General features: G+C 38.6%; 1 protein-coding gene across 1 annotated transcript in view; it reads right to left on the bottom strand.

The window, feature by feature from the left end:
- The window catches only part of b4galt2 (UDP-Gal:betaGlcNAc beta 1,4- galactosyltransferase, polypeptide 2), a 314,504-nt gene that overhangs the window by 123,668 nt on the left and 163,169 nt on the right, over positions 1-27,667 (bottom strand). The window contains exon 4 of the mRNA XM_041803017.1: positions 23,393-23,509. Within this exon, the coding sequence (XP_041658951.1) occupies positions 23,393-23,509 (117 nt within the window). The remainder of the gene's footprint in view (positions 1-23,392; positions 23,510-27,667) is intronic.

Raw genomic sequence — 27,667 nt, 5'->3', positions numbered from 1 at the left:
TGTACAATTATTTATCAAAAAAGTCTGTTGTAAGCTTTTGACATAAACTCCCTGGTTCAAATGACTTCATGAGCTTGCTTTGATTGCTTTTCATTCACTTTCAGTTTAACCTGGAAAACAATAAAATGTTATTTTGATCATCCGACTTGTTTACGATCTGATATCCATTGTTAAGTTTGCATACTTAGGCCTCGTGTAAAGGCTATGAATGTTTAGTCACATGCAGCGTGAGTGTTGTTGATTTTGGCACCCCCCTGGGGTACATCCCTCGGTCTTTGGTGACTTTGTCTTGTGCATGGGTATGCTATGTTGTATGAAAACAAATCTTTCCAAGCTTCTCTCTAGGTTAAATGTATCTCGCACTGCAAATCTTTTGCAGTTTAGTGTCTAGTAAATGACTGTCTGACACCTGCCCCCTGGCAGATATTTATTTGGACATTAAAAATTACGATACAGAAATAATTAACCTTTACACTCCTGGACTGATTTGCTCTTTTCCATTATATGGAGACATTGGTATCAATTCAAGCCCTTTTATAACTATATGACAACTCCTTACAGAAGCTTTATGAAGTTTTGAGGAGGGGGCTGATGAGGATCTCTGTCCTTTTTTGCTGACCAAGCATGTTCCCAAATCAGCGTCATTAGGAAATGATCCCTTAAATGACAGTCTAAACAAAAAGGGTTTAGCCTTCTCATTTATTTAATCTTGTCTGCATTGTGTGTCAACAATTACTCAACTGCTTAATCATTCTCAAACTCATATACACATACAGATTAACTGCAATTACCTTTGTATTCCCTCTGGATTAGACTGTAAAGTGACAAAGTGTTGCAGTGAAATGATTAATATCACATCGTTACAAGTTAATCTTACATCCAACAGATAGTTCTTCATAAAACACACTTTATGGATACACAGCGCCTGTATGTATTCATGTAATGTATGCCTAAATATGTTTCTCTGCTTTATAGTGAGGTTTTCATCAAGATAAAATGATTATAAAATTATGACAAATAGCACCATATACAAAATGCATCATGGGAAAAAAGTACTTATAAGCCTCATCTGGCACGCTGCAGCACAACACTGCTACACAGATGTGATGCTTTAAGAACTTAATGGCCCAAAGAACAAGGATCACACACACAAACAAACACATAATCACTTCAAAACAACAGCGCTGAGAACAGAATAAGTCAGAAGAGAAGGAAAGTGAGAGGAAAAAGACAAATAAAAGACAAAATAATACCAAGGTCTCCACTTGTAAGAGAGATTTGAAGAAACAGGACATTTAACTGATCCATATCTCTCTCTGGAGTCACGCTGCACAGCCATTAGGAGAAAACAGCAATAAATGTGGAGCATTTTGCTGCAATCTTCTCAACAATCACGACAAGCTGTATTTCCTCCCTATTTTACTTTTGGGCTTTATTGCTCACCACAGTGTGTTTTACACAATGAACTCTCCGGGTTATTTCAAGACTGCCGACATTAATAAACATCTTTAGTGCAGCGTTTTTTATATCACCACTAGTCGCATCAAAGAACAGCAAACAAAGACCAGAGACACTCCATTTAGGAGTAAAAACAGGAGGGATGTTTCAACAATCCCAAGCAGAACCATGGATAATTACAGCTGATGTCTGTATCAGCTGTTTACTTGTAAATCTTGATCTGAGATTGATATTTTAATATGCATGTCCAGCATTTCTTACATTCAAACTAAATGTTGATATTGATTTGCTGTAAAAATTAAAGTCAGAAAGCTGGTCAGGTCTTCTCAGGAATAACAACTCACTTGAATCCTGAATTTATCATACATTTATTAAAAAGAAAAAACTGAAACTTCACATCAACATCAGCTTTCTCTCAACCCTGACCAGTCTGCTGCTGAAAAACACCCCCACAGCATGATGCTGCCACCACTGTGTTTCACTGTTGGGCAGGTGATAAGCAGTGTCTGGTTTCCTACACATAACTTTAGAATGGAGGCCATACAGTTCAATCTTGCTTTCTTCAGACCAGAGAATCTTGTCTCTCACAATCCTAAAGCCTTTCAGGGACTTTTTTTTTTGCAAAATCCAGGTAGGTTTTCATGTGTTTTGCACTGAGAAGAGGCTTCATCTCGCCACTCTGCCTTAAAGCCCATACTTGAGTTGTTTTTGGCAATCAGTGTGCATGGTGGCAGTCATGAAAATGTTGTCTGAAGGTTTTTAAACTGAGAAAAACTATTTGTTTTCAGTGGATTGTTTTCATGTAGATGTGGTCTCAAACCCAGACACATCTGGGCTTAAAATACCACTGTAGCCACTTCCAACAAAGCAAAAGTTAAAAAACAAAACAAACAATGACAGAGATTTGTAGTCCATCATCTAGTATGTCAACAACAATTTACCATATTTACATGGTGGCCATTCTCCTCTGACTTCTCTCTCAGCATGAAAAACTAAAATCAATAAACACACGAGCCATAAATGCAGCTACACATATATTTCTTTATTAGCAGGTTTTAATTAGCATTGATTGCTGTTATGTATATTTGGCGGTATGGCTGTTCTGGGATCCCCCTGGCCTTCCACGAGGAAAGTATTAAGCATGTACACCACATATTCCTGCTCTTCCTATGCTGATAAGGAAAGCCTAAGGCAGGGAGAGAAGCAGCAAAACCCAGAGCAGAGCAGGGATCAGTGACAACAGAATGATATTGATAAAGGAGGAGTTGGGGTGGAGGAGTGTTGCAAAAGCAGCAGAGCATAGGCAGACTAGAATAGTTTAAATATTCTGCATGAGAGCGATTAGCCAAAAGCATGCTAAGAGCAAATCAGCTGGCTTTCAGCTGGTAAGGGCTGGTGTGACATCAATTATGGCAGTGCTTGACTCTGTGGCCTGCCTGAACCAACACTAAATCCTAATTTCTGGAAGGACTTGAGATCCTACTTTAAGTCACAACATATTTGATACCTATTAGCTACCACTGGATATTAGCTAATGTCAGCCGCTCCAATTAAAAAAAAAAAAGGTACAAGTGTTAGCTTGTAAGGAGCTGGTGGCTAATATCACTGTTGAGTTGTGTTACTTGAGACAATGAAAATGTAAAATGGTGTAAAATCCTGGCTGACACAATAACTAAGAATTTAAGCCAGTGGTAGGATGCTAGCATTAGCTGTTATTGAGTGCTAGCAAATTAGCTAGCTGGTGTTTATAGTGTTTTAGACTGTAAGTTGTTTGATAGCTCTAGATTTTTAAAGTCAAATGTATCTTCAGGTGCTCTTTATATATTTATTTTTAAAGCTGTAAAATTATGATTGTTGATTCCCTCCTCTTACAGCTTTTACCAACATGTATACAACATTAGCAACGCATTTAGCTTCTTATCCTTACATAAAGAAAGGAAAAATGGCATCAGTGTAAGTGTTTTTTTACAGCTGAATCTATGAAGTCTGATATAAATATTTCTTTATAAACCACAGACATTGTATACAAGACAAGATATGTTTTTTGCTGCACTACTTAACAATCCAAAAGAAAAGAAAATGTGACGCAGGCATGTTTTTAAATTCCCTTTACTGTAAACTTTATGAGCGAGAAATAGAAGCATTTATTCATTTGGCCTTTTCTTGCGGCTCAGTGTTCAGGGGGGAAGACCAAACACAGAGGTGCAGCTGAACAGCTTCAGCGTGAGAGCGGAGGCAACGCTAAAAGGAGGGGAAACGGCTGAGAAACGAGAGGAATCAGAGTGACATTTCCAGGCTGTTTGAACGAGGGCTTGTCAAGGTGGTTAGAGGTTTTCATACAGCTGTTCTCAGCTCCCTGAATAGCAAGGTCGTCAAGTTTGGAGTGTTTGGCTGACAGCACGAGAGCAGAGTGTGAACAGAGGAGGGCCCCAGTCCAAATATGACAACACTGGGAGGAGGGAGAAAGGTAGAGCTACTGATTCAGGATTTGAAAGACTGAAAAACTGAGAGGTTATCTATATGATATTTTACACATACCACAAAGGCCCAGTTTGCTTTATGAATTGATTAATGATAATTCATTTTAAATATTCCTTTGACAAAATCATCCTTTTATCTATCTTGAATGTCTAATATTGAAAAAATGTGCTGAAATGTCTACCTTACACTAGACCTACCTAACAAAACTACTGTATTTAAAGTAAGAAGGTCAGTACTTGAAATCTAAATCACATATCAGTCACAATGCTTGGTATAAACATTTTTTGCTTTTGAGAGGAAGAGACATCTGCAGATCACTTATTTTCTGGTCAGACCTTGTAACTACATTTGATGGTAACTTTTCAGGCAGTTGCTACTGCGTTGCTCTGTGTACAAGGACACAGCTTAAAAGAAAAGTTTAGAGATTTTTATTCTGATGGAATATGAGTTGTTTCAAGGTCTTCTAACTGATGACGCAAACTGATTTAAAATGAAAATGTGTACTAAAAATGTCTGAATTGTGGTGCATTTGGACCAAAAACTTCTGATTAACAGTACAGATCATACACATACAACAAAAAAATATTTTTGCTACATGGATGCCACCTTTACAATAAGACGGTTTGTGAAATTTCACGCCTGCTGGATTTTCCAAAGTCGACTGTGATATTAACATAAAGTGGAAGCTTTTGGGAACAACAGCAACTCAGCCCCAAAGCAGAAGACCACGTAAAATCACAGACTACAAAGGCACATGGTGTGTAAAAGTCACCAACTCTCTGCTGATTCCACAGCTGAAGAGTTCTGAACTTCCACTGGCGTTAATGTAAGCACAAAAACTGTGCGGCAGGAACCTCATGGAATGAGTTTTCATGGCAGAGCAGCTGAATGCAAGCCTCAAAATCAACAGGTCCAATGTCATTGGATGGAATGGTATTTTCTGAATGCCACTGTTGTGATGTGATGAATCATTATTGCTGTTAACATCTATGAGCTGAAAAACAGATCTCTGATCACGCTTCTCTGTTTGGCAGTCAGATGGGTGAGTCTGGGTTTGGTGGATGCCGGGAGAACGTTACTGGCCTGACTGCATTGTGGAGGTGGGATAATAGAATGGCGCTGTTTACAGGTTTTGGCTAGACCCCTTATTTCAAGTGGGGGTGATCTGAATGCTTCAGCATACCAGGACATTTTAGAAAATGCTTCCAGCTTTGTGGCAACAGTTTGGGGACAGCCCATTTCTATTCATACATGACTGTGCCCCAGTGCACAAAACAAGGACTATAAAGACATGGCTTGATGAGTTTGGTGTTGAAAAACATGACTGGCCCACACAGAACCCTGACCTCAACCCCACCAAGCACTTTTGGGATGAACTGGAGCAGAGATTGCGAGCCAGGCCTTCTCGGCCAATATCATTGCCTGACCTCAACAGAATGAATGGGCACAAAATCCCACAAAAACACTCCTAAATCTTGTGGAAAGCCCCCTAGAAGAGTGGAGACTGTTACAGCTGCAAAGGGTGGGACCAACTCCATATTAGAGTACATTTACTTGATATAATGCCATTCCAGTCCCTGTTGGTGTATTGGTCAGGTGGCTTAATACATTTGTCCAAAATGTTACATCAGCAATGACAGTCATTATTTTCCTTGCAGTATGTGTGCTAAACCCATCTCAGAAAAGAAAAGCTCCATTTTTGAGTCAGTAGATTTCCATGTCTTGTTTGTACATCTTGTACTCTTCACTCTTGGGTCCATGTGGAGGCTGTGTGGTTTTATTCTGCATTGCTACTGCAGCCTTTTTTTCGCCCAAGTGGGGCAATAACTAAAACTTTAACAGCATTCACAAGTGAGGAAAGACCATATGTTGAAGAAAATAGAGCCAAACGTGCTGTATCTTACAGCTGTACAGGGTGTGAGTGCAGAGCCTATACTTGTCTTTGTGTTTAATGGACGCTTGATTGAAGTGGAGACCGAAGTAAGAAAAGAATGTTAAATTATGCATCACTAAAAAGCTGAAAAGTCAATTCAGCGGTGCACTGTGCCTCATATTACAGCTGTGCTCTCCATCCCAGTAAACACGCAGCTCATGTTTTGCATTTTTATTGCAAAGACCACAGGCACTTTACTGAGACGTGTGTGAAGGAGCATGTGTATATTGGTTTCTCACATCATAGACATTATTTTGTTCGATCAACGGCTAAATTGACTTAGTCGATGTGATTTTCTCTCAGAATGTGAATATAAAACATTAAGAGAAGGAACAAGTTTTAAATCCTGGTAGATTTTCTTTCTTCAAGGTTTGCCGAATTAAAAAAAAAAAAAAAAAAAAAAACATTCAGGAAGCTGAGAGAGCTGTGTATTTTTTTTTTTTTTTGCCTCATGCAAAACTTGAAGTTGTGAACAGATTGCAAGATAAAGCATTTCATTAACTTTACTCTGTGCACTCTGGGATTATAGATTATGATTTTGACAGGGATTTATGGATGTTGCTGCTGACATTCATACATTTCATAAGAAAAGATGTCCTTCCTTGTTTTTGTAGTGAGGATTTTGTTGTCAATCTATTTAGGCAACTTTACATACGGCACTCTAATTTTACTTTTATGTTCTTAGGTGGCATGAACAACTAAATATATGTGAAAACAAAGAAACATACAACCAGAAACATGAATTCAACATAAATCAAACACAAATGAATCACTGTAGTCTTCTTCTGGTTTTAAAATCTGGTCATATTTGCTGAAACTAACAATTTGGCAGATTGAAAGTCCTCTTTCTCCCCCATTCTAATGCTCAGTTTTAATTTTAGCACTTAATCTGAACCACGTCTACAAGCTTAAATACACTGGCTGCTTCCATATGACTGGCTTAAAAGATATGTGCATTAATAAGCACTTAAACAGGTATACCTAATGAAGTGGCTGATTAGACTGGAAAGGAGAAACTCAATTAAAAGACAGTGAGGAAGAAAAGTAGGGAAGGACTTTTCTAGCAGGAAAGGTCTGAAGGAACATTATTTTGTTGTCAAACAGTTGTAAATTTTACTACAGCGAGTGTTGCTTGAGTTTTGGCATCCTCAGACTTTTTTTTTCCACTGAGGATTTGTCAGCGATCTCCACTCTGCTTCAACAAAAAAACATTTTAACAGTTTTGGACTGAGAAAGGTCAGGCTGTTAGACCCACTGTAGGTGGGGATAATGGATATCTGGACCTTTAAGGTCATGCAGACTTCCCACACTTTGCTGCAAGGGAAGTCTATGAATTAAGTGAAATGCAATTAAAGGTGGACACAGTTCAAGTAAAAGAGAGAAAACAACACACATATGAAAAGAGAAGTTTGCTGTTTTTATCTTTCACCACTACAGGCAGAAATTTTCACCTGAGATGCCTACAGAGTGAATGAGAACAGTATTCACTCTGGAAGATTGTAACACCTGAGCATGCAGAAACATAAAGATGAAGAAAAGGCCAGAAGGAGGAGCAGCAAAGGAACAAGTGCTGAAAAAGTCCCTCATTTTTGTTTTTCCTCTTTTCAATTTGAAGTAATGTGAGATAAAAGGGCATTTACCATGCAAGGGTAAGAGTGGTGTTGATAGTAAAGCGAGAAATAAAGACTCAAACAAAGGAAACAGAAACAGCCTTTTCTAAATTCTAAGAGGTTTATGTCTAAATATGTAACTCAGGCGCGTGCCCTCATAGAGAAGATAAGAAAACAATGAACTGTTATAATTAAAAAGGCTTTGTTCCCTCTATCACCTGCATAAAAAAATTCTAATACCCACCAATGATAATGAGTGTCATGGATTGAATATTTCTCCATCTGAATGGATTTTATTATCACTGTCTTTCATGACGTCAAACTGAAACATTTCCACAAAGACGAACACGATGTGCTCTGCTGAAGGGTCACTGATTTAACACACCGTGTCACAGCAGTGTCCTCATGCTCTCTAAATAATCTTCAAAGACTTCTTCACATTTGTCTATAAACTGAAAAAGGTCAAGGGAAGTGTATGTCAGTTTAATGATAGCAAAAAATGCAAAAATAGTGGACATCATGTTTAAATGTAAAAGGAAATACTTATAATAAACAGACCCTGTCAACTGGAATCGATGGTACTTAGTTTAAATTACTTGACATTAATTGTTGCTGGTGCAAGATAAGTTAGATTGCTTTTAAAGTAAATTACAAAACCATCTTGAGTGCAGCTGAAGAGTTGGGATGATTTGTTTCTGTTTTATCTTAAGTGAAGCTCACACTACAAGATAACCCTGCAGACACTGGGTCAGATTTCCCCATTTTGACCAAAGTCAGCAAAGCCCTGATTATCAGATAGCTCTAAAGGTTATCTTGACAGATTTCCTGTGGTGTGAGGGGTGCTGAGAGTTTTCTTTCCCTCTCTGATCTGCTCAGAAAAAGATCAGAGTCGCTCTGATTCATAATTATCAAACATGGTCAGTGTTTACAGTCAGTAATCCTGTTGTGTGGGGGAATGCCAAAGAAAGCCAAACATGTATGGGCAGAAACGTTCCATGGAACTGAGCAATCAGAATGTAAGCTGACTGAAAGAGGAAGCAAAACAAACACAGCCATGGCAACGATAGAATATATGATAGAAAACATGAAGCTGAAAGGTAGTAGGATGTCAGATAAAATAAAGGACCAACGTGTTTATTTGAGGCAACAATACAACCTGAACTTTAAAAATACCACAATAAAGCTGACAAAGAGGAACTGGACTGAAATTGCCACTACAGTGAATCTATCAGGAAGCTAACAGCTAGCCACATTTAGCTTGTTTACTCCAAAGTGACATAATTGAAACGATTGAGTTTTGAGAGTGGAGACTCTGGTTGTTAGTGATTAAATCTGTCAGTTTATGCTGTCATCCTGTTGCACACCAAAAACTATAATAACAACACAATGAAATCTTTTAAAGTCTTGTGTTTGACATTTTTAAAAATTGGTTAAGACTTTAAAAATCAATTTGGCCTAATGTGATTGTAAGTTCTTTAAACACAAACACAAAAAACACTAAGCTGACAGGCCAGTGGTAACATACTGCACTTCCTCTGCGTAATATGACTCCGTCAATCACACATTTCTAGTCTTCGCTACTTTAATAAGATGGCATAGGTTAGCATGCTCATTGGATGGTATATGGAATTTAAAATCAATCTGCACTGATTACTCATACAGCTATGTACTATTTCAGTATGTTACCACATGTAATAAACTTAAATTGTGAGGGATAATACAGCTAAAACAGTTTAATTTGAAAATGAAATAGCTGGTACAAGATTAAGAAGTTGGATAAGCTAATTGCCGATTACTTATATAAACACAGGCCTGGAATCCCAGTTACAACTGTATGGAAGCCTCCTCCCACTAGTAGACAAAAACTGTGAGGAGCTTTGTGGTTAGCATCCTGTAGAAACAGCGTAGTATGGCAGTTATTTCAACTTGAAAATGGAACTTAAGTAGTATGTAAGCTGTTGAGGGTAATACTCACCTATAGCCACTCAACCAAAGACAAAGACATGGCATTAGGCATGATATTAATCTGCAAAAAGGAATGAAGACTGGTGGAGCTAGTGGCTACCTTCAGCCACACTCTACTCAGCGTACCAGACCAATATCATTTAACTGCAAACACAATGACCCTGTGTTTAATATGACTGTTTTCTGAGCATTTTCTCCACTTAAGGCTTGATGGTTTAATGCAATCTAAATGTGTGTTTATTCTGATACAAAACTAGTCGCCTGGGAACATCACCGAAATGCTTTGTTACTTGATTTGAATGCAGCTTGTTGGCTGTCAAGCCATGCCACTGGATAGTTTGAGGTACTCAACTGTGGACTTCAGCTATTTAAAAATTACAGTAAATCCAATGAATGAATTTGAAGAATTAAGGATGTAAGTATGCACTTTCAGACACACTTTTTGTCCTTTTTATTTCACACATTCTTCTCTTCTTACTGAAACTTCTTCATTTTATACACTACCCCTAATGCAACTCCACTGCTGTACTTTGGGGAAGATATCTGTGCTCTATATGCTACTAGCAGGGTGGGAAATTAGTAGGGGTGTAAATCACCACTTTCATCCTGATACGATAAGATGTCGATATTTTGGACAATGATACTATATTTTCCAACATCACAAAATCTACCAGGATGCAATTTCGATTTCATTCAATATAGGTGCCTACAATCAATGTCAGGCAATTTTATGCACAAATTTCACACAGTTACAGAAACAAAAACTTTTCTGCAATTAAATTATTTGCTGGTCTCTGTATATAATGAAAGCATTTCTTTAAAAAAAAAAGAAAAGAAAAAAAAAAGACCTGCATTTCCCCGGGATTAAAATGTTTTGTTTTAAATGTATCTTTTTTCCCCCACCTTCACATCACTCTAAAGCACCAATATGGACTTTTCTACAATCCATCAGAATAATGATCAACATTTTTGGCCTTGGTTTCCCATTTTAGATTTTTTTTCTTGAACTTATTTACACACATATGGACTTGAGCAGATATTTCTGCTCCACATCAGCCCTTCATATTTTACACAGGGGCCTATTAACATGGCAGATAGTTCATTTGAAGTTTATTTGTACATTATGAGATTTAAATGAGGTCAAATATGTGGCATATGATGTTATAGAGATGATTTTGTATTATTTTTGATTTATTGCAACCTTGATTTTAATAAATGGAGAGGTTAGACTAGAGCAAAGTTTTATTTCAAAAGATTCTTTTGTGATGAGCAGCCACATAACATGTGCAAGGGGGTGAAGGGTATAAAGAGAGTAGCTGTCCTACTTGTACCACGTTAAGTTTGGATAGCTTATTTTAAATTGAACGTGAGATGGCAAAATAAAATCAGTGAGTAGACATGTAGCAGTGGACTTTTCCCTCTCTGTTTATCTGGAGTCTGCTACCTCAGCCATAACGGGATGAGTGTTTTTTTTATCCATGAACAATCTCATACAGCAGTTGTATACAGATACAGATGTAGATGTAGTCGGCAAACTAAGGGGAGAGACCCAACCTGCAGTAGCGTCTGTCTGAAATATGTCCACACAGCCAAGAGACGAGAGGAAACCCTCTATCCCCCAGCTGCAAAACTTTGAGCCATTCACAGTGCAGGGTGGAAAAAGTATGTGAACCCCTAGGCTAATGACTTCTCCAAGAGCTAACTGGAGCCAGGAGTCAGCCAACCAGGAGTCCAATCAATGTGATGAGATTGGATGTGTTGGTTAAAGCTGCCCTGCCCTTTAAAAAACACACACCAGTTTTGAGTTTGCTAGTCTCAAGAAGCATTGCCTTATGTGAACCATGCCTGGCACAAAAAAGCTCTCAGAAGACCTACGATCAAGAATTGCTGACTTGCATGAAGCTGGAAAGGGTTACAAAAGTATCTCTAAAAGCCTTGATGTTCATGTGTCCACGGCAAGACAGTCTACAAATGGAGAAAGTTCAGCACTGTTGCTACTCTCCCTAGGCGTGGTCGTCCTGTAAAGATGACTGCAAGAGCACAGCGCAGAATGCTCAATGAGGTGAAGAAGAATCCACTAGCAAAATGTTCCGTGGACAGATGAAACCAAAATTGAGTTGTTTGGAAGGAACACACAACGCTATGTGTGGAGAAAAAAAGGCACAGCACACCAACATCAAAACCTCATCCCAACAGTGAAATATGGTGGAGGGGCCATCATGGTTTGGGGCTGCTTTGCTGCCTCAGGACCTGGACGGATTGCTTTCATTGATGGAAAAACTAATTCCAAAGTTTATCAAGACATTTTGCAGGAAAACTTAAGACCATCTGTCCGCCAACTGAAACTCAACAGAGGATGGGTGATGCAACAGGACAACGACCCAAAGCATAGAAGTAAATCAACAAAAGAATGGCTTCAACAGAAGACTTCTGGAGTGGCCTACTCAGAGTCCAGACCTCAACCTGACTGAGATGCTGTGGCATGACCTCAAGAGAGCGATTCACACCAGACATCCCAAGAATATTGCTGAACTGAAACAGTTTTGTAAAGAGGAATGGTCTAAAATTCCTCCTGACCGTTGTGCAGGTCTCATCTGCAACTGCAGGAAACATTTGGCTGAGGTTATTTCTGCCAAAGGAGGGTCAACCAGTTATTAAATCCAAAGGTTCACATACTTTTTCCACCCTGCACTGTGAACCTTTGGATTTAACATAAAATAATAAAATAAAAACAAGAAAACATATCATTTTTTGTGCTGTATTAGTTTAAGCAGACTGTTTGTCTATTGTTGTGACTTAGATGAAGATCAGAACACATTTTATGACCAATTTATGCAGAAATCCAAGAAATCCCAAAGGGTTCACATACTTTTTCTTGAAACTGTACATCAAATTAGCACCCGCAATCAGGCACCAGACAAATGCAGGTGTTTTTCAGCATAGTCAAGTAAATTTGCTCAACCTACCAGCCATTAGGCAGGTTGATAATAGTAACAAAACAGAATGATTTTGTGACAGTAAAATACAGAGATTGAGTCCAGGTTTTCTACTTGTTCCTATTGACATTAAACATGTGGTACGATCCACAGTCATAGTGTGCACACTGATTGTACTAAATTGCTACACAAGGTGCTACAGCTCTAAGACTATTCAACAGCAGAGCTGTTCAGTCATCCAACAAATAGTACTATACAGTTTACGCAGCTGAACTGTAATTCATTGTATATGTTGTTAAATAACATTCAAACTACTTTGCTGAAGAACACAGTGAACAAAAACACAGTAGGCTACCTCTGACCCTGGCTATCACAGGCACAGACGCATAACAAAAACAGCTTACCAAAGGTCAACCAGTAAAATACAGAGGTGTTGTACCCTTAAGTATCTGAAAGTGTTTTGACAGTCAAACACACACTTTCCTCTTGTCTGCTCATCCCTGAACAAATGAACTGCCTGTTTTTTCCTTACCATGACTTTAACCCTGAAGCCCAAACAAAACCAGACGGACACTCACACTGAGCATAATCCATCATCATCCTCCAGTATCCACAGCTGGAGCTGAGGAGTCGATGTGAATACGGAGAACAAACTGTGGCAAAGGTGGACTTACTGGAAAGACTGTTGGTGTGTGGTGAGGGACAGCAGAAGGAAAGAAGTCAGATCTTGGTGATCTTTGTGAATTAGTGAAGCCACGATTTTCAAAGAGTTGTGTATAGGTCGTTTCAGATGTCAGCTTGCTGCATTTTATCTAAACGATGTTTCTCAAGAGCAAATAGGCCACACAAATGTAGAGTGAGATACCTTACACTGAAAGAACCTCTGAATTCAAGAGCTTACCCTAAAGCTGGGTATTTATGTTCAGCATGATATGTTTGGTTTACTTATAAAACACTTCGTGAACAGGCTTTTGATATCTAGGGTAAACCTGAGTTGATCTACATCAGAAATGCATGATGATACATCTGAACCCTCAAAGCCTAAGCAGTGTGTCTTATCCATTTTTTCTCACATGGGCTCATTGTCTTAAAAACCTTTTAAAACATCAACTCTCAATACTGGCTCTTCTTGTGCCGTTATTCAAAATAGTTCCTGTCTGCAGAGACACAGAGGGCCACATCATAGGCATAGGCATAGGCTCTCCATTTTGAGCCATTCAGGCCGTCTCCTGCATGATTTTAGTGTAAAGAAATGCACAGTTTGACAAAACATGATGTGATGATGGAAAAGCCTGCCATTGGTTGTGAAAGCCTGTCACAAGAAGTAAAACAATATGGTGTTTAGCATGCTAAGCTAACAGCAGAAATGGTCGAAAAAGATTAAAAATGGCTAAAGAGAAGTTCAGTATCAGAGTTGCTGGTGTGTATTTTTTCTTTAAAAAGCCGGATAGTCACCCAAGTTCCATGCTTACTAGAAAAGCTTCAGTAGGGCTACAAAGGCATGGATAGCATCATTAGAGCTGCACAAGCACAAGCTTTAACAGGGAAAAAAGTAAGTGGCTACGACTTAAGGTTCAAAAGTTATTTTAAATAACCTGTGTTTCTCCTCATTGTACAGTACAATTTTGTTCTCAAAGGATTAACTAAAAAATGGATTTAAAAAATAGTGGCGACATTTATAGCCTGATAATGGAAATGAAATATCACTCTTAACTGATGCAGCTCGGTTAGATCTGGGCTATAATCGGGGCATTAGAGGTGGCAAAGGCCCCTCTTAGAAATCGGATCATCCACCCTTGTCGCCACTCCAGTTTCCTTAAAACCATCTGCCTGTTTAGAAGTTGGGCTTATGTTTAGCTTACTTCTTGACTGTGTTGCAACAAGCTGTTATTAACTTAAGTATTTCAATGTGGCGCATTTCCTGTTTTTTTTTGTGTAATGTTCACCACAACATAGGCTACTATACCAGAGCTACAGTGTAAATTCATCACAGGAACATTAACCAGGCTTATGAATATAACAAGAATTCATTCTCTATTGTTAAAATACCTTTAATAGAGAGTACAACATTGTACAGTTTTTATGCATAAAGGATCTCTGGACATCTTCCACCAAGTGAATAACGAATGTTTGATGGTTTTCTTCCCTTAAAGCTGCAGGGTATTATCAGCCATAAATCAATAATGATATCCAGCTTGGATCGACCTTAATCTTGGATAAAAAATCATAACAACAGATGGCTCTTCTGTCTTCATCACTTCTATCACTCACCTCTCTCCCTCACTCTCTCTATGTTTTCTCACCTGTTTTCCTTTGTATTCTGTCTCTCTCAGCCTCTTTCTGGGCTTTTCTCCAGTTTTTATGGCGAGCCGATGGCCATCAACACAAACATTGGCCCCGCTCCCTCGTCCGGCTGAGAGGACACAGAGCAGCGGGGCAGAACAGCAAGGTTGCTATATAACTTTCTGCATGATCCCTCTGCAACGCCTACTCACCGTACCTTAGCAGCAGCGCCGCTTTCAGAGCGAGAAGATCACTGCTTGAAAATTAAGGCAACACAACAACCTAGAGTAGAATAACAAACCTTTACCCTGCAGAAATGTTCACAGAATCAGGAAGTATTTTATGGTGCTGCTCTGTAGCTGTCACTTTAGTTAAACCTTTTAAATACCAGTAGTATATCATTTCAAATCCAGCAAACTGGAGATCTCTGAGCTTCACCAATGAGTATAACAAATGACAGTAAGATATTCACTCAATTTAAGTCAAATTTGAGACAATTTGAGACAAGCCTGTTTGGTACCCTTTTAAATGGTGCCACATTTGTAAGGAACATGCATTTGTGGGATGAGCAGCAGAGCTGAGTATGTGGGTTGCACCCAAGAAAAATTTGCCAAATCTTCTCTGCCAATGCCAAACAGCTTACTTTGCTGTTGCTACTGACTCCTGTTTTGAGCTTCTGGTACCCCCAGGTACCTGTGAGCATGGGCCCTGCTACAGTGGTCAGTAGGTGTCTGCTCCAAGGATTGGCATGCCACATTTGACTGATCTGGATACGGCCCCTGCGATAGGGCAACTTCAAGCTGGTGTTCCGCAAAACCAAGTTGCGGCATTGTTTGAAGTGAACCCTAGTACCATCTCCAAACTGAAGGCCAAGTTCCCTATAATGGGGGATGTCAGAGACAGGCCGTGAAGCGGCGTCCCAAGAAGACGACACCCCAAGAAGACCATTTCCTCACCATGTCAGCACTTAGGTACCGTAGGCTGTCTTCAACAGATTTGGAGTCAAGGTCTGCAGGACGATATGGGCGATGGCTCTCTGCCCAGACAATACAGAACAGACTGCCCGCAGCCAATCTCCGGTCTCACAGGGCTGCCAGGAGGCCTGCCATGACTGCCCTTCACTGTTAGGCCCGTTTGCACTGGTGTACATATTGATTTTATGCAAAAGATACAGTCATGCCCTTTGCTAAGTCATTTTTCATACTATTTTTAGAATTCATTTCAAAAGTTATCTAAAAAAAGTACAGAAGAGTAATTGCAATTTGAAACTTCAAGTTAAGCTGCAACTCTCATTTCATTTTCAATGGCCATGTTTTTTTTTTCTTGATTAGGGTCAACCTCAACCTCGTAGGCTGTGGCAAAAGAAAGGCTGTAGCTCTCTTCATTACCCAGCGTAGTTCCCATAACTGATTGCTGTCATCTGGTTTCATTGTACAGTTGAATATCGTCTGCATGGCAATGAAAGTCCGTATAGTGATTCCTTATAATTTCACAAAGAGAACCCATTCCCAAGTCTGAACCCACAGTCACATCGCAGGGTTTTTTTTTCTGCGTCAACAAATGAGTTTTCAGAAATTTCGTTGCTGCAGTATTTAATGGGAGATTTATACAGTATACATTATAGCCATATGGGGGAGCTCTATACTATAACACTCACCTTCTGTACCATAATAAAACACAAAACAGTGCTGTGCCAGCCACTTGACAGTAAAAGAGCTAGTCACATTGATAGATGCTTAACTAATAAAAGAAACATATTGGTCCAGACCAGATAGCCTAATGGAAGCATTTACAGGGTAAAAAGAATCGACCAAGCACAGAACCTTGTGCAAGTCCAAAGCTAACTTTATTAACATGTACAAACTGAGAATGACCTGATAAATTTGATTCAAACCAACTCAAGACACTTAACAAAATAATGATCATCCAGGTCCTAACGTCTATAAGGAAAGTTTGAATATTACATAGCTGATTGCGTCATTTGGCTACATTGATAGGTATAGTTCAGTATCATCTGCATAGCAATGAAAATCCATAGAGTGAATCCTGTATGGATCCCAAGAGGAAGCAGTTACAATGTAAAAAGAATTGAACAAGTACAGAACCTTATGGAACTCTGAAGCTGACTTCAGTGTGGGAGCTTCATTAAGATGTACAAACTGATCATGATACGTTTGATTTCAACCAACTTTAAGTAGTTCCTGTAATGCAAAGTAATTGTTCAAGTCTGTAAAGAGATATGAAGGTAAGTTCAACTGTAGCTCCAATAACGAGTAAGACAAGAACTTAGAGAAGTCCGCTGAATGTGTCACTTTAACCAGTGTCATTTTCCAACATCTCTCTCCCAAGTTTCCAACTCAATTCACTGTCCTATCTGAGGTACAAAAGCCCAAAAAGTTACAGTAATAAAGACTATTAGAATAATTGTCATTATTAAATTAAGCCAATGTGGTGCCCCATTTAAGCCATGGCTCAAAGAATATAATCTCTGTATACAGGGGTCATGATTTTCAGCATTTTAGGTGTTAGTCATTACATGATGGTCTGGATTGTCAGCATGGAAAGTGCCCTGCTTTCCATTTGTAGTACTTGATGTACTGACCAGGCTTTGGGGTAAAGATCCTGTGTTGAAAAAGTGGAAGCTTATCCAGGCAAATGACATACCAGCTCCCATCAACAGTAGCCTTATGATGATTTATTTGTCTCTATAACCAAATACCTGCATGAAAGTGCAGCTGTCAATCATGCTGGTTCATCCACTCAGCACCCTATTGTTAAAACCAATCTGTGTTAAGATTCACTATCTGATATGCATCAGAAATGGCTGCACTGGCCTCTATTCAAAAAGCAAACATTTTAAAACTTGCTTTTCCTCACCTTGAGGACAGACATTATAATGTTCTGCTTCTTTCTTTGTACAAATCTGCATCATCACTTTTCCAGGCTCATGCTACTGAAGTCAGAGCAAGTAACGTTGCTTTTTACGACTGAACAGACACTGAAAGGTTAACAGTACTAGTCCGGGATGGTAGTAAAGTACTGCACAAAACTTTTAAGCATGTTCTGGCCAAAAATTGAGGCTGAAGTAAGGTGTGGATGTGGTGAGTAAGCTGCCTGAGGGCACCATCGGCGGGAAGGAGGTTTGATACAACCCCTGCCATTCTCTGGATATCCTTGCATATTAACAGGGACATGGGGAAATAATCTGCACCAAAAATTACAAAGCCCACAACTTGTAGGTACAATAGGTGGATGTAGCAAGTAAGCACAGTTCAGGGCACCGTCTGGGCGAGGAGTAGGGTTGCCACGAGCCCTTGGTCACGCTTTAGATCTCCCAAGGGCATGAAAACCACCAGCTGTCTCGGGACATGTTACCAGGCCTGGACAGAAGAGATGCTGTCAAGGTTGATCTTGGCTGCCAAGTGACATGTAGGCTTACTCGACATGTGTCGAGCTTGACTCTGGCTGCCCCCTTACCCCATATTGTGGCACATCAGTCCCCATGATGAATCCTTAGTGCTCTTCATGTCTAAAAGTCATGCACATGATGTTGCAGACAAAAACTCCACAAGGAAAAAGGACTCTTAGAAACCATTTAACACTAACCTCTTCACTTGAATTAGTAAGAAACTGACCTCCATTCTCAGATGTCTATCAGAGGATGAGAGATGATTATTGCTGATGGGTGTCAAAATTGCATACAACAACTTTTTCGAGCATTTGATCTCCTGTGAGCTCTGACTAGACTTCTGATTTTCATCAGAAACTCTGCTTTAAGTCACATAATATGTTTCTATCTTCTTTCAGGAATATTAAGGTAAAAAACCCACATATTTCAAGGTTCCAGACATTTGCTCATTTATCACTCAAGAAAGCACGACAGAAAACTGCCCTCAACATTCCTTTTGTAAAAGAGTCACCAGGTGTTAGGGTTTAATCAGCCACTGTGTCTGATACATCAGGACTTCTTGTCATGGATCCCCTCCTGTGCCACTCTGATTTGTCTCCTCTCAATCTGTTTGGAGTCTGCCGGCTTCACTGTCTGTTTTTGGGGACTCCCTGACAGCTCGACTGGCAGTTTGAAATTCACTTGTCCTGTCTGACCTCTGTGACAGGATTTCAGGTACACTGGACAATTTGCAGCAAAGGAACAAAACAGCATGCAAAGATAATAGAACATTTTTGTTATGTGATGGGTATGCCTGTCTGTGTTTGTTTTGGCTGTTATTTTGTAGGAAAACAGAGTCCATTACTTCTCTTATCCATCCATTCAGCCTCTAAATATAAAACTCAGCACTACGAGCTGAGAAGAAGGTCATAAGGACACCAGTATGAGTAGCAAAAACATCGTAAATATGATAAATTCAGGGTCCAACTTTTAACAGTTATTTGGAGCATCTGGCCTGAGCTCAATCTCAAACATAAACATTGCAAATCAAACTTCTAATTGAGCATTAATTTCAAAATTACACCCTGGTAATATTAGATAAGCATTTGCTGAATATAAAATGTACAACCTCAGGATGCCCTTCCTTAGCAGTTAGAGTAAAATCTTAATTTAATCGAGCAGAAAGCAAAAGCTTTTTACCCTTTAGCGGTTCCTGATTAGTCGGTACTTCTGGAAACAGTTTAGAATATATATATTTATAGTTTTAATGAAGGTTTCCATGAGCAGTAATTATCACTTGTAAAAGTGAAGCAGCTACCTCCAGCTATGCTGTTTAATTCAGAGTGAATCTTTCGGTCAGTGCAAATCTCTTCCAAAAACAGGAGGCAGACAGAGACCAACAGAGCTGCTGCAAAATGATTTTAGAAGAGGATATAACCTGGTTTGAAGAATTTCAACGAGTTCAAGTAGATTTCATAATTACACAAGATTAATTTCCACTTCAAATAAAGCCCTCTGAACTTTGAATAACAGAGTGGTGAAAATAATAATGGTTTAGGGATGGTTACAGCCAGGCACTGGATCTGTGTTTGATTGAAGCAGTGAGCTGAAGATTCTTAACAGACTTTACAGTCTACATTATATTTATATAATCAGATTGGTAAAAACACAACACAAAGTATAAAATTTAGGACAAGCTGCTTTAATGAGAACAGTGTGAACTGGCTACAGATCTTTCAACATTGTGCACTGCAAATCAAATTCTATACATCTATCTGCAGTAAGAATGATGCCTCTGCAGCTCTGCATGACTACCTGTTAAAGGTACTAAAGTAAAGAGAGAGGTTTTAAGCTGCTTCATCCAAGTTTACATTTTAAAACACTGATATGACAGAGTGTTATGTCTTTGGACTTTTAAAAGTCTCTGGCAGCCTAAGGACATTTATTTAACAATGTCCTCCTTTTTAAAGATTAATTTGTGTATCGAACAGCATAAATCCCTATTGTTGAGTACCCTAACCAAGTGTAACAGAAAACTCAATGGATCCTCAAATGTTATGGTAACAAAATGTAATACAATGTATTGAAATGTATAGTACCGCACTGTATATCATATTGAATGATATGCCATATCATAGCATATCCTAACTAATCATATCGTGTCATATTGTACCATATTGTATCATTTCATATCGTCACCTACATTACTTATAGTATGGTGTGGTATGGAATCTTATCATGTCGTATCGTATTGTTTTGTACTGTATCGAATCTTATCATAGGGTAACATGACTTATCGTATGGCATGATATCTGACATGATATTAAATATCTGACTCTCTAAAGACGAACAATTCCCTGAAAATAAAAACGTTAAGTACATCTTTAAGATTAATACACTTAGGACTGCATTAACGTCAGTGACAACTGTGGACTTATTTGGTGCTGTAGATCTTTTTGCGTCTTGGGTGCAGCTGTGAGACTGCCACTCTCAGTACATTTTCAATGTCCAGCTATGGTTTGATTATGTATTGTAGACGCAACCTTTTGCAACATCCTCACACAGGTAAGGTGATGCAAAAGGAAAAAGTGAGGCAAAGGCTCTCATGCCTAGCTGCCACTACTCCTTTTCTACTCCAATCCAAAATGCAGACAATTTCTTGGACTTGAACTGCAATAATATCATTGAATCTGTGGAGACTTCAATAAACTTCTCCTTTTCTGCAAGTCTGAACTCATCAGCTGGAGCTGCTTAGCCGGGCTTTGCCGTGCCCCCCTGGGGGGGGCCCACAGCCCACTTTGGGAACCACTGACGTATCGTATTGTATCGTACCTAACATATAGCATGGTATGTCATGGAATGGTGTGGTATCTTATCATAGGGTATCAGAACGTATCACACCATAATCTTATTGTATTGTTAGGTATGGTATGGTGTGGTATGGGATTGTGTTGTAATGTATCATATCTACTGACATGTAGGGTACGGTATCAGAACTCTATCGTATGGATATGCATCATATTGAATCCTATAGGAAGCTTCCTGTATTCTCTACCATTTCTGTATGGTAATTCGAAATAAAACATTGTATTGCTTTGAAATATATTGTATCAGATCTCATTGTATGGTAGTTTGCATCATACTGTATCATATCTCATTGTCTAGTGTGATTCATTTTTCTGTTTAAATATTATTAAATACAAAAGCATAGAATTGACAATGCCAAATAAAGTTAACCTTGCAAAGCAGATGGATACGCCTATTTCCGTGTTTCTCACTAGCGAATCCATCTTGCAAAGCTCCCATCTGAACCATTTGGACCCGGTTAGAAAGTGACAGGACCAATCAGTGACAAGGGGCAGTACTTTCCAGCACGGTGATGTAAGCAAACAGCAACAAGAGGCAAGTGCCATTATGGCAGAAGAGATTAGTGTGGATGCTGCTAAAGCACCAGTTTTATCCGAACTTGACAACATTCTTTTGTTAAAAGAAGAACTAAGAACAGCACTGAGTTGTTTTCTTTTCAAAAATGACAAAAGTCGTGTACTGACATGTCTGCGGTCACCCTTGCTCACGTTATGCAGTTCTAAATGGAGTTTATTCCTCGGTAGCTGCGCACATGCACCTTGGAAGTGGTGACGACGTCACGTGTTTTGTTGCTCTGATTAGTCTGTAAAGATGTGACAGACAGAAGGTTCATCCAATCACCCTCTGAATTTTTTTTAAAGGCTCTGCCCTTTACCAAACACTGTATATCAAAGGTTTTCCAGATCTGGCATGTCAGGTTAAAATAAAGTTGTTTGTTGAAATGATTCATATTTATTTAGATCAGAGACCAATAGAAAACTTTAATCGAATAAATGTATGATCAGTCATAAATCACAATAAAGAGCTCAGACAGTACACTCTACCTTGAAATATCACTGAAAATACATTAAATGCAAAATTCTCCAAACGCTGTGCCCACTCTAACAGCCCTGCAAGCCATCATCCTCACTAACAGCTTCACATTGAAGATAAAAAGATCTGAACATGCTCAGTGAGAATATGTGTTTGTGAGTTTGTGTATGTGTGTGTTTGTGACTGTGAAAGCTAAAGAGTAAGACACTGGAACGAAGCCACATCAAGAGCAGAACACAGCAGGGCAGGCGGAACCAAAGGTCCCTTCCACAGGGGGAGCGATTAAGGCGTTGTGCACAGCCCATAGGGGAGAGAAAGGGCAGAGAGAGGAGCTCATTACCCATAATCTGTAGGAAGAACTCTCACCTAGTGCAGCCTTGAAGACACACACACGCACGCACGCACTCATGATAGCTTAGAAAATCAGGCTCCTTGTGCTTTAATTGTGTAAAATGATTTTAACTGTTTTTTAAATAGAAGAAAATACATATGAGACAAAAATCAGAGGAGGGAAATGAAAGATCAGCCTCAACAGTATTGACTTCTTCTCACTCGCTACATGCAGTAACAGACATTTCAAACATTATTAAAGAGTGAAATGCCCTAGTGGTGGCAAACGCTTTCTTATTCTCTCACTACTCAGAACTGAGCCTGAGCTGACAGCTTCAACAACACACAACAGTGAAAACAGCTATAATGAAAATAATGTATACTAGAGCTGTGTAATGTATCTCAAAGCATTTTTTTGCCCTTTGTGGTATTAGTAACATTACAAGATGAAAAGGAATGTGTGCATTGAAATGCATACTCAGGCACTACAACTCCCCTCTGCCACTTAAACAAACCTGCGATGGTACTCAACTCATGACTGTGCATAAGATCACAGAGAAACAATTCTACAAGTCTCTGCGCTCACTTCTTTGTAACTCCAGATATAGTTTTGAGGTTCATTTCTCTCCCGTGTGTCAAGCTGCTACAGACAACACCATGTTTCCTGATATGGGCCTTCACAATAAAAGCACTTGCACAAATTAACAACTACAAACTTTTTTTGTGAAGAACTTGTCAGGAACAGCATGTTTTTCATTGATTATACTCAGCTTTAGTACATGTACAGGCTTGGCTACAGTGTTTACAGTTGTTCAAGCTGTTATAATACAAATTGCTGCAGCGCTGGGCTCAAACCTTATCGATCCATTACAGAAAAGAGCTTGCTCCACACAGGCTGACAAAGACACTCTACAAAGCAAGCACACTCGCTGCATGTTGATGTTATTACGTGCATCAAACTTGAGAAGATGTTTAATTTGTTTGTTTTGCTTCCCATCTCTGCACCCATTTGCAATAATAATCTTAACATTGACACAAGAGGGTGACATTTGTTTAGTTAACTGGCCGCTCTTTTGTATTGGAGTGAGGCCCTCTGGCCTGTTCTTACCTGGTTGATGATGTAGATGCCATAGTCGATCCTCTGCCGTCGGAGGATAGGGTGGAGGTAGTGGAGCCAGTACTTGAGGTGGTTTTCTCTGTGACGGAATGGGATGATGATGGCCACCTGAACAACAGGAAAAGGTTATACTCATTAAAAAAAGGTATATCAGACAGTATACTCAAATGGACATTTGCTTCACCATGCATGGATATATTTATTACATATAACAAAACGCAACAAAAATTCAGTCTGAGAACTAACATTTTAAACAGGCTGCCAAATTAGAAGGATGCCTGTGACTGGAGAATCATCATGGCTTGAGATGCCTGCCTGATCTAGCCTGTGATGGTGTCTAATGTCTAATGTGATACACTGCTGTCAAAAACAATCTAAGCTGAACGAACCTGAACAACAGGTGGAACTGACTAAATACCCTGGTATTTTTGAGGGAGGAGGCCTTATCTACAGTTTTATGACACAGTGTATCCATACTGTGTCAATACTTTTGTTAAAATGTGCACATTTTATTTTGGCAGACAGAGCCTTGTGGCCTTCCAGCCTGAAAACCAATGAACAAGAACAGTGGTTCTCAACTGGTCAAGTGGAGAGCTGTTTGCAGATGATTATTTATTGTGCTTTTTCAGGAAGATGCATTAAGATGAATACATTACAGTACTAGACAGAACAAAATAAATAAGAGAGCTGTGTTCAGCTGCAAAAGCATGCCTGGAAACAAAATTGTATCATCATCATTTTTTGCCACTGTTCAACCATTTTTGCCACTTTTGGTATATTTTTGCCATCTTTGTCTATTTTTGCCACTTCATTTTTGTCCCTTTAACCCAGAGGTGTCAAATTCAATTACAGCAGGGGCCAGATTCCGGATTCTGGACTAACCTGAGGGCCTAACAGGGTCACCTTTTGAACCATAAACCATCAATCTTGTTTCACCAGTGATAAAATATGAAGAAAAAAAAACTTGGCACTGATGATAATTGATTTTGACATTTAAAAAATTGAAATGATAAGTTTAAAAGCTCCAATCTAGAAAAGTAAATTTATTAGTTCAAAAAGGTCAAAACATGAAATTGAAATTGAAAAATACTGTTTTTTAATAGCAAATATATTAGAAAGAAAGTCAAAATCATGAGTTTAAAAGGTCAAAATATGAAATAAAATTTGTAATCATGAAATTTAAAGTCAAAATATGATTCAAAATTTTAATTTGTGAGTCTAAAAGCTCAAACTTTGGGATTATGACATCAAAGTTTGGAGTTGAAAATATGAGGTAAAATAAAAAGTAATTGGTTGAAAAGGTCAAAATATCACTTCAAAATTAGAATTATTAATCTTTAAGCTCAAAATATTTTATGAGAAGTCAAAATTATGAGTTGAAATGCTCAAAGTATGAAATTAAAAGTCAAAATCTTACGTTTGAGTCCTATTGTGAGATGCTAAATTAAAAATGTGAAATTAAAACACAAATTAATTTCTTTTCCCCACATTCCTGACTTCTCATCTACATATTTTTACTCCTTACTTTTTCAGATTTTGTGACTTAACAAGGTTATCTTAAATCATCAAGGTTAAGTTCACATTTTTATACTTGAGGAAATTTTCAGACCTCATACTGATGGGCCAGTTATAACAGAAATATGAGATCATCTTGTGGGCTGGATTTAGCCCACGAGCCTTGAGTTTGACACCTGTGCTTTAACCCATTGTTGTCACTTTTCAACCACTTTTTTTTTTGCCACTATTTTTTTTACAACTTTAAATCCTTTTACTACTCGTCACACATTTTGCAACTTCATTTTGATAACTCAACCCCTTTTTGCAACTGTAGACCCATTCGTACATTTTTTGCCCAATTGGCCACATTTTAACCCAGTCTTTCCACATTTAGTCACTTTTAAAGAAATTTTTTTGACCTTTTTGATTTCTTTTCACAATTATTTAATTATTTTCTATTAATGTTGTTTCAGTGATTTCTGCTTTATTTTCTGGCATCCTGACATTTGTGCACATCGAAACCTTGCTATGAAGTCTGTCATTTCTTCCCAATGATTTAGTTCAATGTGCCCATCCACATTGTTAACATTACCAAATAAAAGGTCATTCTGTTTAAACAGTTTTACATTTCAAAAAGTCTGTATTGCACTACAGCATAAATAAAAACAGAATATTTTTGTTGCTTCATTAGAGTGGTTATTATTCAGATTAAAAATTAACTATGGCTATCAAAGCCTGACTTTACAATAGGCCCTGATTTTGCTGACCTCCATGGGCCCCCAGTTTGACTGGGTCCCAGAGCACTCTCCTCTCTACCCCCCTTATGGGTGGCATTGCTTATATGAGTAGGAAAAGACTTCCAGTGCTTGTAAAGAAAAAAATCATAAGATTTCATCAGTCAAGGTGCTTTGCCTACTAACACTGCAGGTAAAAATGACCCAAATCTGATTTTTTTTGCTCATATGTGACTCATATCACAGCTTTGTTCAGTTCAGTTTAGCTGTCCAAGACCATGACCTGTTCACATACAGGCCATGAAACATTACACACCAAACAAAAAAATCAGATCAGAGCAAAAAATCAGAATGAAGCTTTAAGGACTGCAAGTGTGAATGCCTTTGTGTTTACAAGGACAGAGCTGATGAGACATTCGTCCTGTTAAATATTATTTGAGTAATGCCCTATTGAGCTCTCTTTCACCTTGCACTGAACTGCTCTGCACCAGAGCATCATTCCTGTTGCAAATCCCCCTCATTAATGTCACATAAAGTTGGTGTTCATTCATAATAGATGAAGCAGCTGAAGGATGGAGCTCTCAATGGCATCACAGGTTTGAGACACACCTGAGGCCGTGCTGCATCTCTGCGCTTTAAGTGAGTCGTTCTCAGATGTCCAAACAGTCCAAGGTTGAACTCTAATCTACCGTGTAGGTTCATGATGATCACACATTCAGGTGGAGACAGGCAGCATGCTGACCTTGGTGTCTGTACAGTCAGGGTTGAGATGAGTGCACCTGTTTCACTTTAATCTTTGCTGCTAAATGAAGCACCTTGACCTGAGGCTGTATTATGAACAGGAGACAGACTTTGAACACTTAAATAGACTAACTTTTGTTTAACACTCCAGATATGGCACCATATTCAAAGGTGTTAAAGAGTTTGTGTTAGTGAGAATGGCTTCTGGTTAAACTTTATAATTTGATCAAACCACTACAATAATGAGGAAATGTTTCTGCTGGGAAAATAAAACTAGTTTTATTAAAAACAAAAGACATGATAGGTGGTCAATGCTTCAACTGCACTTGGGTCCAGTGACTGAGGGAGAGACTCAATCATGACAGGACTGGTTTTATTTTAAAGGATTTTATTTCATCAAGACAGCCTGTGTGAGTCTAGCCCCATCTGGGTCACTCTCCTGGCAGGGTAGTCCTTCAGGGTCCTTTTATATTAGATAGTATATCCAAATGAAGAATTGCCTTACCATACATGGATACACATATATAACAGAGGAGGAAATGATTCAGAGGATCCTCATTCCAGTTGTAGTTTGTGTCTGTCAGCAGCAGTCTACATAATGGATTTCAAGTTGTGGCTAGAGAACAATTGTTTCAATTAGCATCTTCAGTTTTTCCATTTCCAGAATAACTGCCATGTTTCCAGCTTGTTTATCTTTTTTAAGAGCCGCACTTTCTCTCCATGCTGGGTTGGCTTGGCCATCTATAGCGCATGTCTGTTTTAGAATATACAGTGCTGTGAAAAAGCATTTGCCCCCTTCCTGATTTCTTATTTTGCCGCATATTTTTCACACTTAAATGTTTCAGATCATAAAAAAATTCTAAGATTAGACAAAGATAACCTGAGTAAAAACAAAATAAGTTTTTAAATAACGATTTCATTTATCAAGGGAAAAAATCCCTCTAAACCTACCGGGAGCTACAGTGCTTAAGAAATTCATTAGACCACCACCCAAAGTCAGGTTTATGCCACAGCTGCCCTAAATTAACAGCATTGGTAATTACCAAAATCATGTTTTTGGTTTCTGCAATGGTTAATACATCAATATCTAGAAGCTCTTTAACCCAAATTATATTTTTAATGCTACAATATATTGTTATCCATGAATTTTCAAATTTACTGATTTACAAAAAAACTGAAAAAATAGTAAAGCACATTATTATTTCTTGATTCATATGTCAAATTATAGTTATTTACTTGCATTCCTGAACAGAAAAATTGTTTTAGTGGTTGACTGTTGTGCTTGATTAATTTC

The sequence above is a fragment of the Cheilinus undulatus genome, linkage group 13 (assembly GCF_018320785.1).
Source record: "Cheilinus undulatus linkage group 13, ASM1832078v1, whole genome shotgun sequence".
In the NCBI taxonomy this organism is placed as follows: Eukaryota; Metazoa; Chordata; class Actinopteri; order Labriformes; family Labridae; genus Cheilinus; species Cheilinus undulatus.
Note: the sequence above shows the minus strand (reverse complement) of the source record. Positions and strands in the feature narration are given on the sequence as shown.